Source organism: Lactuca virosa, chromosome 2, assembly GCF_052849685.1.
Source record: "Lactuca virosa cultivar CGN04683 chromosome 2, Lactuca_virosa_CGN04683_v6, whole genome shotgun sequence".
Lineage (NCBI taxonomy): Eukaryota > Viridiplantae > Streptophyta > Magnoliopsida > Asterales > Asteraceae > Lactuca > Lactuca virosa.
The window spans coordinates 41,022,588-41,036,080 of NC_136427.1; the positions used below are offsets into that span (position 1 = coordinate 41,022,588).

At 29.9% G+C, this 13,493-nt stretch overlaps 1 protein-coding gene across 2 annotated transcripts; it reads left to right on the plus strand.

The window, feature by feature from the left end:
- The first annotated feature begins 999 nt into the window (after positions 1–999).
- Positions 1,000–3,333, plus strand: LOC145159060 (uncharacterized). Of its 2 annotated transcripts, none has more exons than XM_079077958.1 (6): positions 1,000–1,273; positions 1,688–1,858; positions 2,017–2,174; positions 2,285–2,424; positions 2,656–2,824; positions 3,014–3,333. In XM_079077958.1, the coding sequence occupies exons 2-4, from the start codon at positions 1,693–1,695 to the stop codon at positions 2,390–2,392; spliced, it is 432 nt and encodes a 143-aa protein (XP_078934084.1). In that variant the 5' UTR covers positions 1,000–1,273; positions 1,688–1,692; the 3' UTR covers positions 2,393–2,424; positions 2,656–2,824; positions 3,014–3,333. The 2 variants fall into 2 exon arrangements, with proteins under 2 accessions (XP_078934084.1, XP_078934085.1); XM_079077959.1 differs by having other exon boundaries at positions 3,097–3,333.
- Positions 3,334–13,493: the final 10,160 nt, after the last annotated feature.

Sequence of the window (13,493 nt, forward strand, 5' to 3'; positions counted from 1 at the left end):
TTGATTATGTGGTGTTATTTTGCACAATCCGGATATTACTTCTTTTTGGGTTCCGTGTTTTGATCCCAAAAAAGCAAGATTCGGATGCACTTTCTGGGAAACTGATCTTCTGTAATCAGATTGATTCCATTCCTAATTAAAGGTGAGTTCTTTTGTTAAATCTTTTCCATGTTTCACTTCTTTACACATATAGTTACTATGATTATTTGATTCTTTGCTCGATTTCTATATAAAGTTTGAGTTTTTATTGATTGGGTATGCTAAATTCTACATCATCTATCCTTTAATAATAAGAGTGTTAAAAGCAGTTGTTGTCATTAAGAATCTTGCTAAAAGTAGCAGCTTTTCCTCAAAATGGTCCACCAAATTAGTTTTACAAGAGGAGAAAGTTGGAGATTTGGTTATTAGAATTAAAAAGAGATGTCTTAGATGCAAGCTCAAAGTTGGATGCTAAAAAAAACTTTCTTAAAGGCATAACAACAGACGAGAGCATGATAATTCATGTTAGTGAATTCCATATTTTATAAAAGAAACTTGCTTAAAAGCAAAATAGCAACATGCTTTCATTTATTTGTATGTTAGAGCATCCTACTTTTATTTCTTTCTGTTACAACATTATACTTTTAGTTTCTTTTTCTTATTAAAACATTGTATTTTGAGAATCCTATCCAATTATGGCATTATATTTTTATTGGATAGCATTAAAATTGTGATGTTGTAATAAGGAGAAATGGAAGTATAATGCTATAATAAACAAATAAATGAAACTACATTGGTATTCATTGTATTTTACCCTTCAATTATGTTGTAAAAAATGTTTTTTTGCCATTTTTTCTAATCTCTAAATATTATTAAAGGAGAACCTTAAATTCTCCACTTAAGAAATCAGTTAAATTCTCCACTTAAGAAATCGGGACCATTCATTACATTTCAATCCTATACTCAGAGACCTTTATTATTTGCTTACGTCATCTTATGCCCAAAAACCCGTTGGCTAATGTTGCCTTCCGTTCGTCATTTCCTCTGTCTGTCTCTTCTTCCGATCTAACGTTAAGAAAGAAAAGCAAACCATTCGCTTTACTTCAATCGGCCAAGATGACACGTCTTCTAATCTCCACCGCCTTCGTACACCTCTTCTCGCGACAGCAAGCAAAGAGGGGGTGTCTCTGCAGCCGATCTCGAAGTGTTCCTTTCTGTCTTTGCGTCGCCATTTCAGAGTCTGATTGATTGTATACTCTCATCCAAATAGTTTCTTGGTCGCCGTTTCATTTTGGTACGTTTATCTATTAGCATACCATATCACGTTTATTCTTAGTTAAACGAACACTGTCACTAATTGCTTGTCGTTCTACCTCGCCGTCACCATAAACGCAAAAACTTTACCTTTATCGGAGCAAATGACATATTCCTTACCGGAATATCGTTACAATTGTCTATTTATATTACTTTTTCTATTCTTTTGTACATTTTCTATACGTTTCCTTTTGTTCTGGTTTTATGCCTGCCAACTGTTCGACAAATTGTTCAAATTTTGCATTTGGGGCTTTGTTGCAAGCTCGGTTAAATTCATATAAATCGTGAACTACAAACAACTGTGAAAACCCTATTGTTGGGAGACACGAGCTGTGTAGTCTATCGGATGGTTAGCATATAAAAGTTTAATATTCTTTTGTTAAATCTGATGCAGCATTCATGTTTTTGGCACGAGTTTTTGGAAGGAGACTCTTTGCAACTGCAACATCAGAAGCTTCTGCTGCTGGGGCTGCAGCTGGTAGTAGAGTTAGGACTGCACATAACCCTCTTGAGGAGTTCTTTGAGATTGATAGAAACCCAGAGGAGGACAAACCTGTTGTCTACGGTATATACATCTCTATTTTTTTTTATAATTTAAACTTCAGTATAAAGAATACTGTTTCTTAGGATACTTACATATATATATATATATATATATATATATATATATATATATATATTCTTTTTTGTTCATTATACTATTTGAATCATGTTTTTGTTCAGGGCGTAGCTGGAAGGCTTCAGAGCTACGTTTGAAGTCATGGGAGGATCTACATAAGTTATGGTATGTCCTGCTCAAAGAAAAAAACATGCTCATGACTCAACGCCAGATGCTTCATGCTCAAAACTTGCGCTTTCCTAATCCTGAACGCCTACCTAAGGTTATTATTATTATTATTATTATTATTATTATTATTTTCACCATAAATCAGGTGCTATTCTATGTATAAAGTGTTGTTGTCTGAATAAGTTAAGTGATGTGTGGGTGCAGGTTAGGAAATCAATGTGCAGAATCAAACATGTGTTGACCGAGAGAGCAATTGAAGATCCAGATCCTCGGAGGACTACTGAGATGAAGCGAATGATTAATGCTTTATGATCATCTTGATGCAAATAAACTAAATTTGAGAGGTGATTATGAGACCTTTTCCTTTTATGCTTGTAATTGTATGCACTAGATTTATATGCATCATATGTTTTCATGTCATTTTGTACCACAAAATTATTGTCTTTTTTATCTGGGACATGTCTTTCATTTATTCCATGGAGATGAACAAAAGAAAGGGGAGCGCATCAGCCAAATTGAAAAGTGTATTTTGCATATTCGTTTGAGTAATTGTGAATTTTTGTTCGGTTTTGAAGGTGAATAAAACGGCCAAACTGAAACAGAGCAAACTTGATGTTCGTCGTGAACAGTGATTACTTTAAACAAATGGCACAAATACGAGCTGAGAGAAGAGCAAAAGCAAAAGAAGAAAAAGAGGAGTTGGCAGCAGCTGAAGATTTGAAACTGAAAGAGAGATTAACAAAGGTAAAAACTTGTAATTCAATGCTATAATTGTGGGTTTATGTTACAAATGACCTAAAAGTTTAACTTGAAGTTGAAAGTTAGTGTTTAACTGATTAAAAGAGAATGCATTGGAACTCGCTTTTTGGTGGGTTTCTGGCTTTTTATAACTTTTTGGATACAATCTGGGATTTTTTTTATTTCTGATTTCAGTGATTGCAGTGGTTTAGAACAGAACACCCCAATCTTTGTAGCAATCATAAATCATAATAAATGAAAAACGATCATGGGCGTAGGTTATTACAAGATTATGCAAGTGGATAAGAATGCTAAAAACGATGATTTGAAGAAAGGTCACATGAAGCTTACGATGAAGTGGCATCCTGATAAGAACCCTACTAATAAGAAGGAAACATAAGCTAAGTATAAACACATCTGTGAAGCATATGATGTATGTCTCTCTTCCTATCTCCTTCTCTCTGTATGACGTATTTGTTGTTAATTGCTTAAATTCTTATCATGTGAATTCTTAATTGGGTGTTTGGTAGTTTTTCTATAGACTGAAATTCATAATCTTCATTAGCAATCAACTAAAATACAGTATAAGTTCATATGTTGATCCAGACCTTTTGCATTGAATTTTATTGTTGTTTTCAGATTTTTATTGTTGTTTTCCCATATTTTTTTTTTCAGAAGCTATTGATTATTACATATACTTTTTTTTATCTCATCAAGAAATTCTGCCCCAAAATGGTAAATTTGTTGAAATTATCTTTCATTATTTCATTAACTTAGATTTTTAGGTGATCCTTATCGAATCCAAATATTGTGTGCGTCTGTTATTGTTCATGTGTGTATGTAGGTTTGTGTTACTGTATCTGTGTGTGACTTTGTGTTACAGTAACTATTTAGATAAATTTCATTAAATAGATATTATTAGTTATAAAACATGGACCATTTTTGTAAATTTCAGTTAAGAGGGACCAATTTGGTAGTTGTTATAAAACAGGGAATGCAATTTCATTTTTTTTGTCCATTTTAAAAGAATGTAAGATGCTAAAATTATCAGAGAACCAAAAGTAAAATATCTTACGTATTTTAGTTATGTCTTTTTACAATTTTTTATTGCTTAATATCCACATTGGAGTTGGTTATAAAGGAAAAAATATATTACAATGTTATGTTTCTAAAAGTCTAATGACCTTATAAAGAAATTTTGAAAATACAATGCTATAATTAGCACTCTACTTATATTGCTAGGAATTTTTTGAAATTTGAATTCAAAATATTGTAATGCAAAGATGGAAATGCTTAGTAATTAAATCTCAGTTTAATGGTTTCTGTAACTTCTTCTTATTTATCTCAGTGTCACTGTTTTTTTTTTGAGTCTATCTTTTGTAAACCAGGATAAAACAGGTTAATATATGTGATTATGTGATCATTTACATTGATATGTTATTTGATTTGACATTAATAGATTGCACAAGGTTCTGAAGTTTCTGGTCATTGTTAGATTGATTTTTATAAAACTATGATAGAGGTTTATCGTAGCTAAATGGTCTAACTTGGATCCATGTAAATTGTAACATTCAATTAAAAATGGAAAAGTAACTTGCCCTGTTCAAGGTAAGGGAGGACTTTTAATGATGTCCTCATAAATTTTTCATTGATCTGTTCTATGGTCTCAATTGTAACAATATGATCTTGATTTTTTTATTCGGTAGTATGATTAATATAGTGAATAAACTGTATGATTTAATTGATGTAAGTCAATAGGTATCAAATTGCTTTGTTTATTGTTAATTCTATTTATTGCTTCTGTTTTTATAACGGTGTATAAAATAAATAAGTGACTTTAGTTATGTTGTCATAATTTTCCTATATATGCCACTTCATATTCATACTAGACCCCTTAAAACACATTCTTTTAAAATCTGTTGATTTTGTTTGTTTATGTGATTTATAATTTGACTATATATGATTAGATATATGTATAAATATTTATACATATATGTTTATAATCTATTTTAAAATAAATATTTATTACACATAATAATTTACAAAAACCAATAAAGGTTAATTTTGACAATATTGTCATTCAAAGTTCTATTTTAGTTTTTGCCAAAACTATATATTTGAATTCCTTTCTAATTCCAATGCATTTGAAAGATTTGAATTTTGTTTAAATAAATTGTATATTTGTGAATGTACAATCAATAAGTATAATTTTTATAATATTCATGTTGTTTTACTATGTCAACCAACCGTGTAGTACACCGGTTATGATCTAGCGAACAATTTTACTAAAAATCCACAAACAGGAGCACTTTACCAAACTACCGCCATTTACTTTATCTAGCCTCCTTTTGGGGAAGCATGCATGCAAGTGGAAGAAAAACTACATAATGTCATAATGGGAGCCCTCCCATTCAATGGGAGCCCTCCCATTCAGGGAGATTATATGTTGGTTGATTCAGTCATTATCAAAGAAACAAGTAACTTTGTTATGGCTAAAAATGAAGGAGATTATATGTTGTTGATTCACTGATAATGTTGAATTATATTTGTGTGGACTGGTCTTCACTTATGACTACTTATATGCCGTTCTCACGTCATAAGTAAAAAAAGCTTGAAGTTACTTATATTTGACGATGAAGGTTGTCCAACTAATAAAACAATTTTTTTTCTACAAAGAGGCCCTACAAAGATTATAGATATTCATATATTTCATTGTTTTTTTTTTTTCAGACATTTCAATGTTACCAATAACACTAATTCTATTTCTGTCACTTTATCTTTTTTTTTTTTTAATTATTGTAGCAGTTTTTTGTACTTTTATATGTTTTTTTTATATGTTCCCCGCGTTTTACGCGGGTTATAATCTAGTTAATGTTATTGCTAAAAGATGTAAATACTTGACACACGCACTCACCAAATTCCGATATTGACTTTTTAGTTTGACTTTGTCATTTAATCATTAAATCGAATTTACTCATTCGTAAAAGTGCAAATTATACTCGAAATTAATTGACATACTTCAGCACCTCGTCATTGACTTGTGAATAGATTCAAATGCGAATAGAATCAAAATCAATTCAAGTTGTGTGACCTCTAAAACCTTCAATTTTGATTTTTCCGTTTGACATTTCAATTGATTCAGACTCACACACAATCGTCAAAACAACTTCACTTTGATCTGTTTTCTTCGCTTCGATAAACATCAGATTCCTTAATTCCATAACTTTTTTAGATCGAACGATTAATTTCAAACAAATTCATCATCGTCTTCAACTGTTCATCATCTAATTCTTCATTTTCAAAACTTTTCCAGATCAAAACAGTTAATCGATCATTAATCACTGATTCTAAGCCCAATTGAATCAAAACAATCAATCTCCCGAATAAATTGATATCAATACCGAATTGAGATTGATATTTCAAAGAATTTAAAGTATGATCATGATGCAAAAGCTTGGATGAACAAGAAGAAAGATTGAATCAAAGACGGAAAATCAATCGAGATATCATGATTTTGAAGTGAATAATCAATCGAGATCAATCCTTGAAGACATAAAATCGTGAATAAGCAGATAACGTCCTCAAGAATAAAATTGTGAATAGAGATTTTAACATTGAATTAAAACATAATCCGAAAAGAAACAGATAATGAAATAAGGGCCAAATGTCGGATCCTATGAACAGTAACAAATCTCAATCTTGGCTCAATATTGGATTGAGAGGATGTTTGGGATTACTTTTTAGTTTTAGCTTCAAAAGTTCGCAAAAGGACTTTTGGTAAAAAAAAACTTTTGGTAAAAGAAATTTTTTAAATTAAGTTTGGATTAGCTTTTGAAAGTCAAAAATGACATTTAATGTTGTTGAGTGGGAAGAGGGTTTAATGATTGGTAAGTTTAAGGGTATTAATGTAATTTACTTTCTATTTGTTTCAAAAGTCACGTTTCCATGACTTTTGAATGACTTTTGAAAGAGGAGGATTTTGTTCTTTGCCAAAAGTTACTTCAAAAGATATTTTATAACTTCCCAAATAACTTTTAGATTTTTTTGACTTTTCGTAAAAATAAAAAGTCTAAAAGTTGTTTAAAAAGCAATGTCAAACACCCTCTGAATGAACAATAACAAAATCAAAGAGATTTTAATTTTGGCTTTGTGCTTGAAAAGTGAACAAGACATAAGGATCAAGAAAATTGGGCAAGAAAATGAAGATGATCCAGTCGAATCAAAACGAATCACAATCGATAACAAAAACACGATTCTAAGAGATTATTGAGAGACTCACCATAAATCGTTCAAATTGTGTTGATTGTTGTCAAATCGAGAACCGTTTCCCGAAAAGATAGCTTGAATTTCATGGTTAGACTCTGGTGATTTGATTTGACATACAAAATTGTAAAGAACAATGAACATGGTGATTTGGGTGTTTAAGAAATGTATTTGATTATGTAAGGAGTTACAAAAAAGTATATGATAGATCTAGACAAATAAATAGCTCACACCCACACTCTCAATGTTACATCTCTCAAGCACATTTTAATAGTGATATGCAAACCACTATTTATAGAGGTGTCACAATTAGTTTCTCTCTTAGGGATGATCATAGTTGGGGTACCCACCTCATTTGGCGAGAACCGAAACTGGAACCAGAATCGGCGGTTCATAGAAAGTTAGAACCGAAACCGGAACAGGTTCTTAAATTTTTGAAACCAGTCCTGGAACCGCCAGTGGCGGTTCCAGGACGGGGTAATCCGGTTATATCAGTTTTTTTTTTTTTTTTTTTTTTACTTTTGTCAATAAAACCGCAATTTAGTCGTTCCAAATCGAATTAATTCGAACCAAAGACGGATAAAATCGTACCATTATTTTCTAAATTGGTCTAACTCAATGGAGCCAACCAGATGAAAAGAGAACCTAAATATTTATTTTATGCGTTACAATATATATATATATATATATATATATATATATATATATATATATATATATATATATATATATATATATATATATATATATATAAGTGGGTTCTAGTAAAAATGAAAAGAAGATGTGAAAAAGAAAAGAACCAATAGGAATGAAGCACGTATATATGAGTAGTTTTCTTCTTTTTTTCGGTGATTTCAGAAGTTATTTATTAGTATTTATATTATATTTTAAGTTAAAGGTTATTAATGTAATTTTTCGATGTAGGTTATCTAATATCAATCTAACCGGCGGCGAATGTTGTGGAGGTAGTTTTCAAATGTTTGCAACCGTTTACATGATGGCGTATGAAGAATTACGTTTTCATTCTTACAAATTTTCTTCAGAGTTTTCTGTTAAAATTTTCTGGAATAACAGATTATGCATTTTTATTTTATTGAACTTAATGTTTGCGTTCAAAGCGTTGTTAGATGCAAAAGTAAAGAGGAATAGGGTTAGTTCGCATACAAAATTCAAGAAGAAATATAAAATGGCATCGGAGAAAATGGTTTTCAGGAAGAATGATTGTGAAAATGATTATGTGGACAAAGTTGATTTCATGGTTAATTATGTTGATCATCCTATCGAAATAGATGATGATGAAGTATCAGAAGAAGAAGAAGAATTTTGAAGCGTTGACGTGAAAAAGGAGAGTAAGTTAAAGTGTTTTGTTGTTAAATTTTTTTAAAATGATCGAATTAATATTGTATTTGTTTTGGTTTTGTTCTGCGTCTATTTTCAGATATAGAGAATCCAATTGAGATTAATTCCAGTAATTCTATGAAGAAGCCAATTGACATTTCATCTAGTAATTCTTGGAAGAAGAAAAAGACAAGGAATAATGTTTCTGAGTATGTTTATAGTTCAATGAAAAAGAGAAAACATGGTTTGCTTGGTCGATTAAATTCAAAATCATCTGATAGAGAAGGTTAGTTATCCTAAGTGTATTATTATTTGAATTAATTAATTATATAGATTTTAAGTTAATATTTTTATTTTTTGTACATATTTTAGATTATTTAAGTTACAAGGAGCAGGAAGTTAGTTAACAAAGGGGATAAAATATTTAGTAAAAGAATTGACAACAATCATGGTAAACTTAATTATTTATTTTGTTTTTTGCTGCTTATTTATTGATTTGTTGTTTCAAAATATATGATTTTAATTCAAAATGTCTATATGTTTATTTTTTTTTGTTATAGACTTTTCAAGTGATTCAGATTTTGAGGATGGTATCAGTAGTAGGGTGAAGAAGATAGATAAGAAAGCTGATAAAAAAGTTATCAAAAAATGGAAGTGAAATGTGCTAAAAATAAATCATTGTATTCTCGTGTTTCTCCTCATTATATATATGGTGTTGTGAATTCAATGAATCAAAATCAAAAAGAATGTGTGAGGCGATTGGAATTTGGATCATTGCTAGACATGAAGACACAAAGTATTCCAGCAAAATTATGTTATATTGTTGTTGATTCTTTTGATCCTTTAGAGATGGTTATTAAAACTGAGGTTTCTTCTATTTTGGTTACAAGGGAAGATGTTAATAGGGTGTTAGGTTTGCCTATGGGAGTTGATCAGTTAAATGGTGTTGATGTAAGAGATAATGAGGAATGGTATGAGCTATGGAAAGATCAATTCAAGAAACCGTTGTCGTTAATTACTCCAACTGATATTGTGTAAAAGATAATAGAACGTTGTGAAGCAGATATGGTGTTCGTTGCAAATTTTATAATTCTTGTTTGTACCTGTTTTGGATCATGTAACAAACAAGGTGCATGCAATTTGAAGCTTCTACCGTATTTGTCTCAGTCATATAAGTTTGATAAGTTTGATTGCTGTACGTATGTATTATATTGTGTAACAGAAGAGAAATTGATTTGGAGCAAAAGTGATATAAAAACTTTCTTCAATGCTCCGAGTGTGTTTCTAACGGTATTTCATTTAATAGTATTTGAGTTAATATGTTTAAAATATAAGTATTATTTATATTTTGTTTTTAGTTTTTGTTTTTTTTTCTAGTTGCTATATGTTGATAGGATTCAATGTAAGCGAATGTTAATGGTTAGAAGATATCCAGTGATTAATCATTGGACGTTAGATCAGTTGAAAGTAAGGGAAATAAAGAAAAATTGCAAACGGAGGTTTTGGAAAACCATCTGCTACATTGAAGAGTGCTGATGAAGTTGCTAGAGGATCAATTTTAGTAAGTAATATTAATTTTGTATATTTGATATTGGTCATGATTGATGTGTTAAGTATATTGATATTAAAAAAAATGCAGTAAATTGAGTCAGATAGTGATTACTTAGATGTATGTTCAAATTTTCAGATTTAGTTATTAATTATAATTTGCTGATATTCTTTTTTTTTATCCTCAGGAGTTTCATTCAGAAATTAAGTGGTGTTTAATAGATATGTCTAAGAAGGTGGATAAAGCTTTTAAAAAGCATGGAAATCTGAAATTAATAGAGTTCTATGGATTGAAGGTGAAAGAGTTATGTTCTGTATATAAAGCTTTTCGTCATAGTAATTCTAAATCTGAAACAACTTTTGAGTCATATGACAAAAGCAGTAGTTGTGATGATAAGTTTTCGGACATTGGAGATTTTGGTCAGTCTATTAAGAATTAATAAATCTGGTGTGGGTAAAGAGAATGGCAAAACTGGTTTTAATGAAACTAATTTGCATGTGGATTGTGAGGATGTTCATAGGAATAAGTGTGTAATTGAGGATATTCCTTCTTTTAATTTAGGAATTGAGGATGACATCTATACTCCTAGAAAAGTTAATAAGGTGTTGATAGTTATGTTATTAAGAATTCTATTTCTGTTGGAATATGTTCTTCTTCAGTCAAAGGAAATGTAATAAATTCTCATGATCTAAGCGAAAACGTTAAAATACTTGAGAATGATATGATTTCATTGAGACCAAAGAGAAGTCAAAACGTTACCTCCAGTGCTTAGGTCTCCATTTGTTGTACGAGCCGTTGAGATTGATAGTAATTTGACGAAGGAGTAGAATATCAAATCGAATTGGGTATTCAGCTTATGTGGAAATCCAACGTACTGTGTTTGTATATATATACATATTTATTTGTATAAGGATTAATATGTTTAATGGATTTTAATTGTATTTTAATAGGGACAATTTTTTTCATAGCATAAATGGTCAACGTGGGGAAAGATACATGTTCGAGAGCTTATATCCTGGAGAATATCTTTTTTTGGGACTATTGTTTGTTTTGTTGAAGTGTTAAACTATGATGAGAGAGCAAGAAATTTGGACACTCCTGCTGTCCTGCATGTTTCTTCTTAAAGACAGCAGTATTGGTACTTATATTATTTGTTATTTATATTTTTTATATTAGATTATATTTTTTATATTAGTATGATGTTAATTATATTGATGGTTTTGTTTTTAGGATCCTGCATACATGCATAGTAAAATATGTAAATCTGATGATGAGTACAACAAATTTAAAGAAAATGTTGTTCATTGGTTGGAAGAGTCTAAAGTCAGAAGAAATTTAAAAGGAATTGATTTGGTAAGTTTTGTTTTATTTTGTAAATTTTATTATTTTTTTGGTTATATATAATTGGGAAATTGAATTTTTTATATTTAGGTGTTCTTTCCTACATGTGAAAACAATCACTATTTTATGTTTGTTTTTTATTTTAAAAACCGCAAAGCTGTCATATTGGACAACATATTGTATAGACGTTCTGAAAATCGATACCCTCATCTTACTAAAAATTTGGTAAGTTTGATTTTTTTTGTTTGTAATTTATAGGTTTATTTATATTCAAAAAGTATAGTTTTTATTATAATGCATATTGTAATATTTTTTTTATTTGTTAATGGAGAAATATATGTTTGGTAGATATCTTCAAGAGATAAATCATTTTATGGCATTTTCAGTTAAATATGAAATGGAATTTGTGGATCAGTATATGACGTGGAAAACAAGAGGTAACAGTAATGATTGTGGGATTTTTTTGATGCGTCATATGGAAACTTATAAGGGAGGTGCTTTAGCTCAATGGACATGTGGGTTTAAAATGGAAACTGTTGAGCAGATTTATCAACTTAGAAAGCTTCGAAGAAGATATTGTTTGAAAATTCTGTTGAGTGAAGTGAATATAATGAAACATGAAGTTGAGCAACTTATTGATGAGTATCAAAAGCTTTCTACAAATGATAGGTGTGTATTGTATGATGAAGGTATTATCAATATAGGAGCTCGGTTAGCTGCATTTGGTCCATGAAATATGTTTGTTGAAGTAAAGAGCTAGTGGTTGGTATTATGTAGAAGTATTCATATTAATGGTTATGAATGAGTCATTAGAACAATTTGTTTGAAGTATTTTATATATATTAGGTTTTGTTTTGTTTATTGTAAACTCTTTTATTTATGTTAGAATTGTATGCATTCCATCAAACATAATAGTTGTTTTATAAATTTTGTTTTAATTATAATACTTTTGTTTCACATTCGTAGTATTATCTGGTTTCATAAAGGTAAAGTTAATAATAATCAAGATGTATAGTTTTTAATATTTTAAAAACAAATTTGATGAAATTTCAGCACATAACAGAGTTTTTAAAAAAAATAAACCAATAGGTAATGAAATGATGTTGCTTTGCACGACTTAAAAGAAAAAGTATAACAACGTTTATTTGCATTAGACTTTGTTAAAATTCATTTATTCAAACATTTAGTATATCAAACAAAATACTATTAGTTTATCTATAAACATATCTCAAATAAACATATTAAACAGGGCTTGTTTATCCAACATTAACAACCACCATCGATAATATTTATAAATATATTACAGTAATCCCCAAAATAAGCCTACATAAACATATGACATAAAGTTCAAACATTAACAAAATACAACATAACAATATTCTTAATAAAACCACAGTCAAAAACCCAAAAACCTACATTTCCACCTTGCTGTTTCCTTTGAGAAGATTCACTTGAAACTTTGTGTATTCCAAAGCTTCATGGAGTTTGTGAACATCAATCCAAAAGTTGAATCTGTCAAAAAGGTTGATTCTTGCTTCCCACACATTAACATTTGGATTGGATGCAACCAATGTATACATTAGTTTGCAAAGATAACTGTTTGTGGCCAAGTTTAATGTGTGTGGGAAAAAGGTTGAAACAGTTTTGCGATGATGTTCCAGATATATCTCTTAAACACACAAGAAACCATCAGTTTTCACTTTTTTGAGAAATTCAAAAATATCCTTACCATTTTAAAGATTGTTTCAACCAACATCTAATGGAACATAAGAAACCAAAGAGTAGCAAAAGGTTTTGTTGATATCATAACCAAAAGAAGTTATTATTTTCTGAAATACCTCCAAAAGAGAAATTAGTTATGTTGATGAAATCAACATGATCAATTATTCCTCCATGGTAGCCTCTTTCTGGATAGCACAAGAAACTTCCTCCATGGTTTATCTTCATTAGAAGTATTTTGAGTTTTTAGATCCTGAATGAATAAGAAAAAAAATTAGATAAATATGAATATCATGAGATATTAACAACAAGAAACATACCATATAGTTCATATGGATCAAGATACTCTGATGGGTTGCGTAACTCCCAATTAAATGTTTCAAAAGCCATGAATGGAAATTGTATGTGTCTTTACATTTATGATAATTGCACAAGTTGTGGAGGAGGTATATATATCGGTAGTAA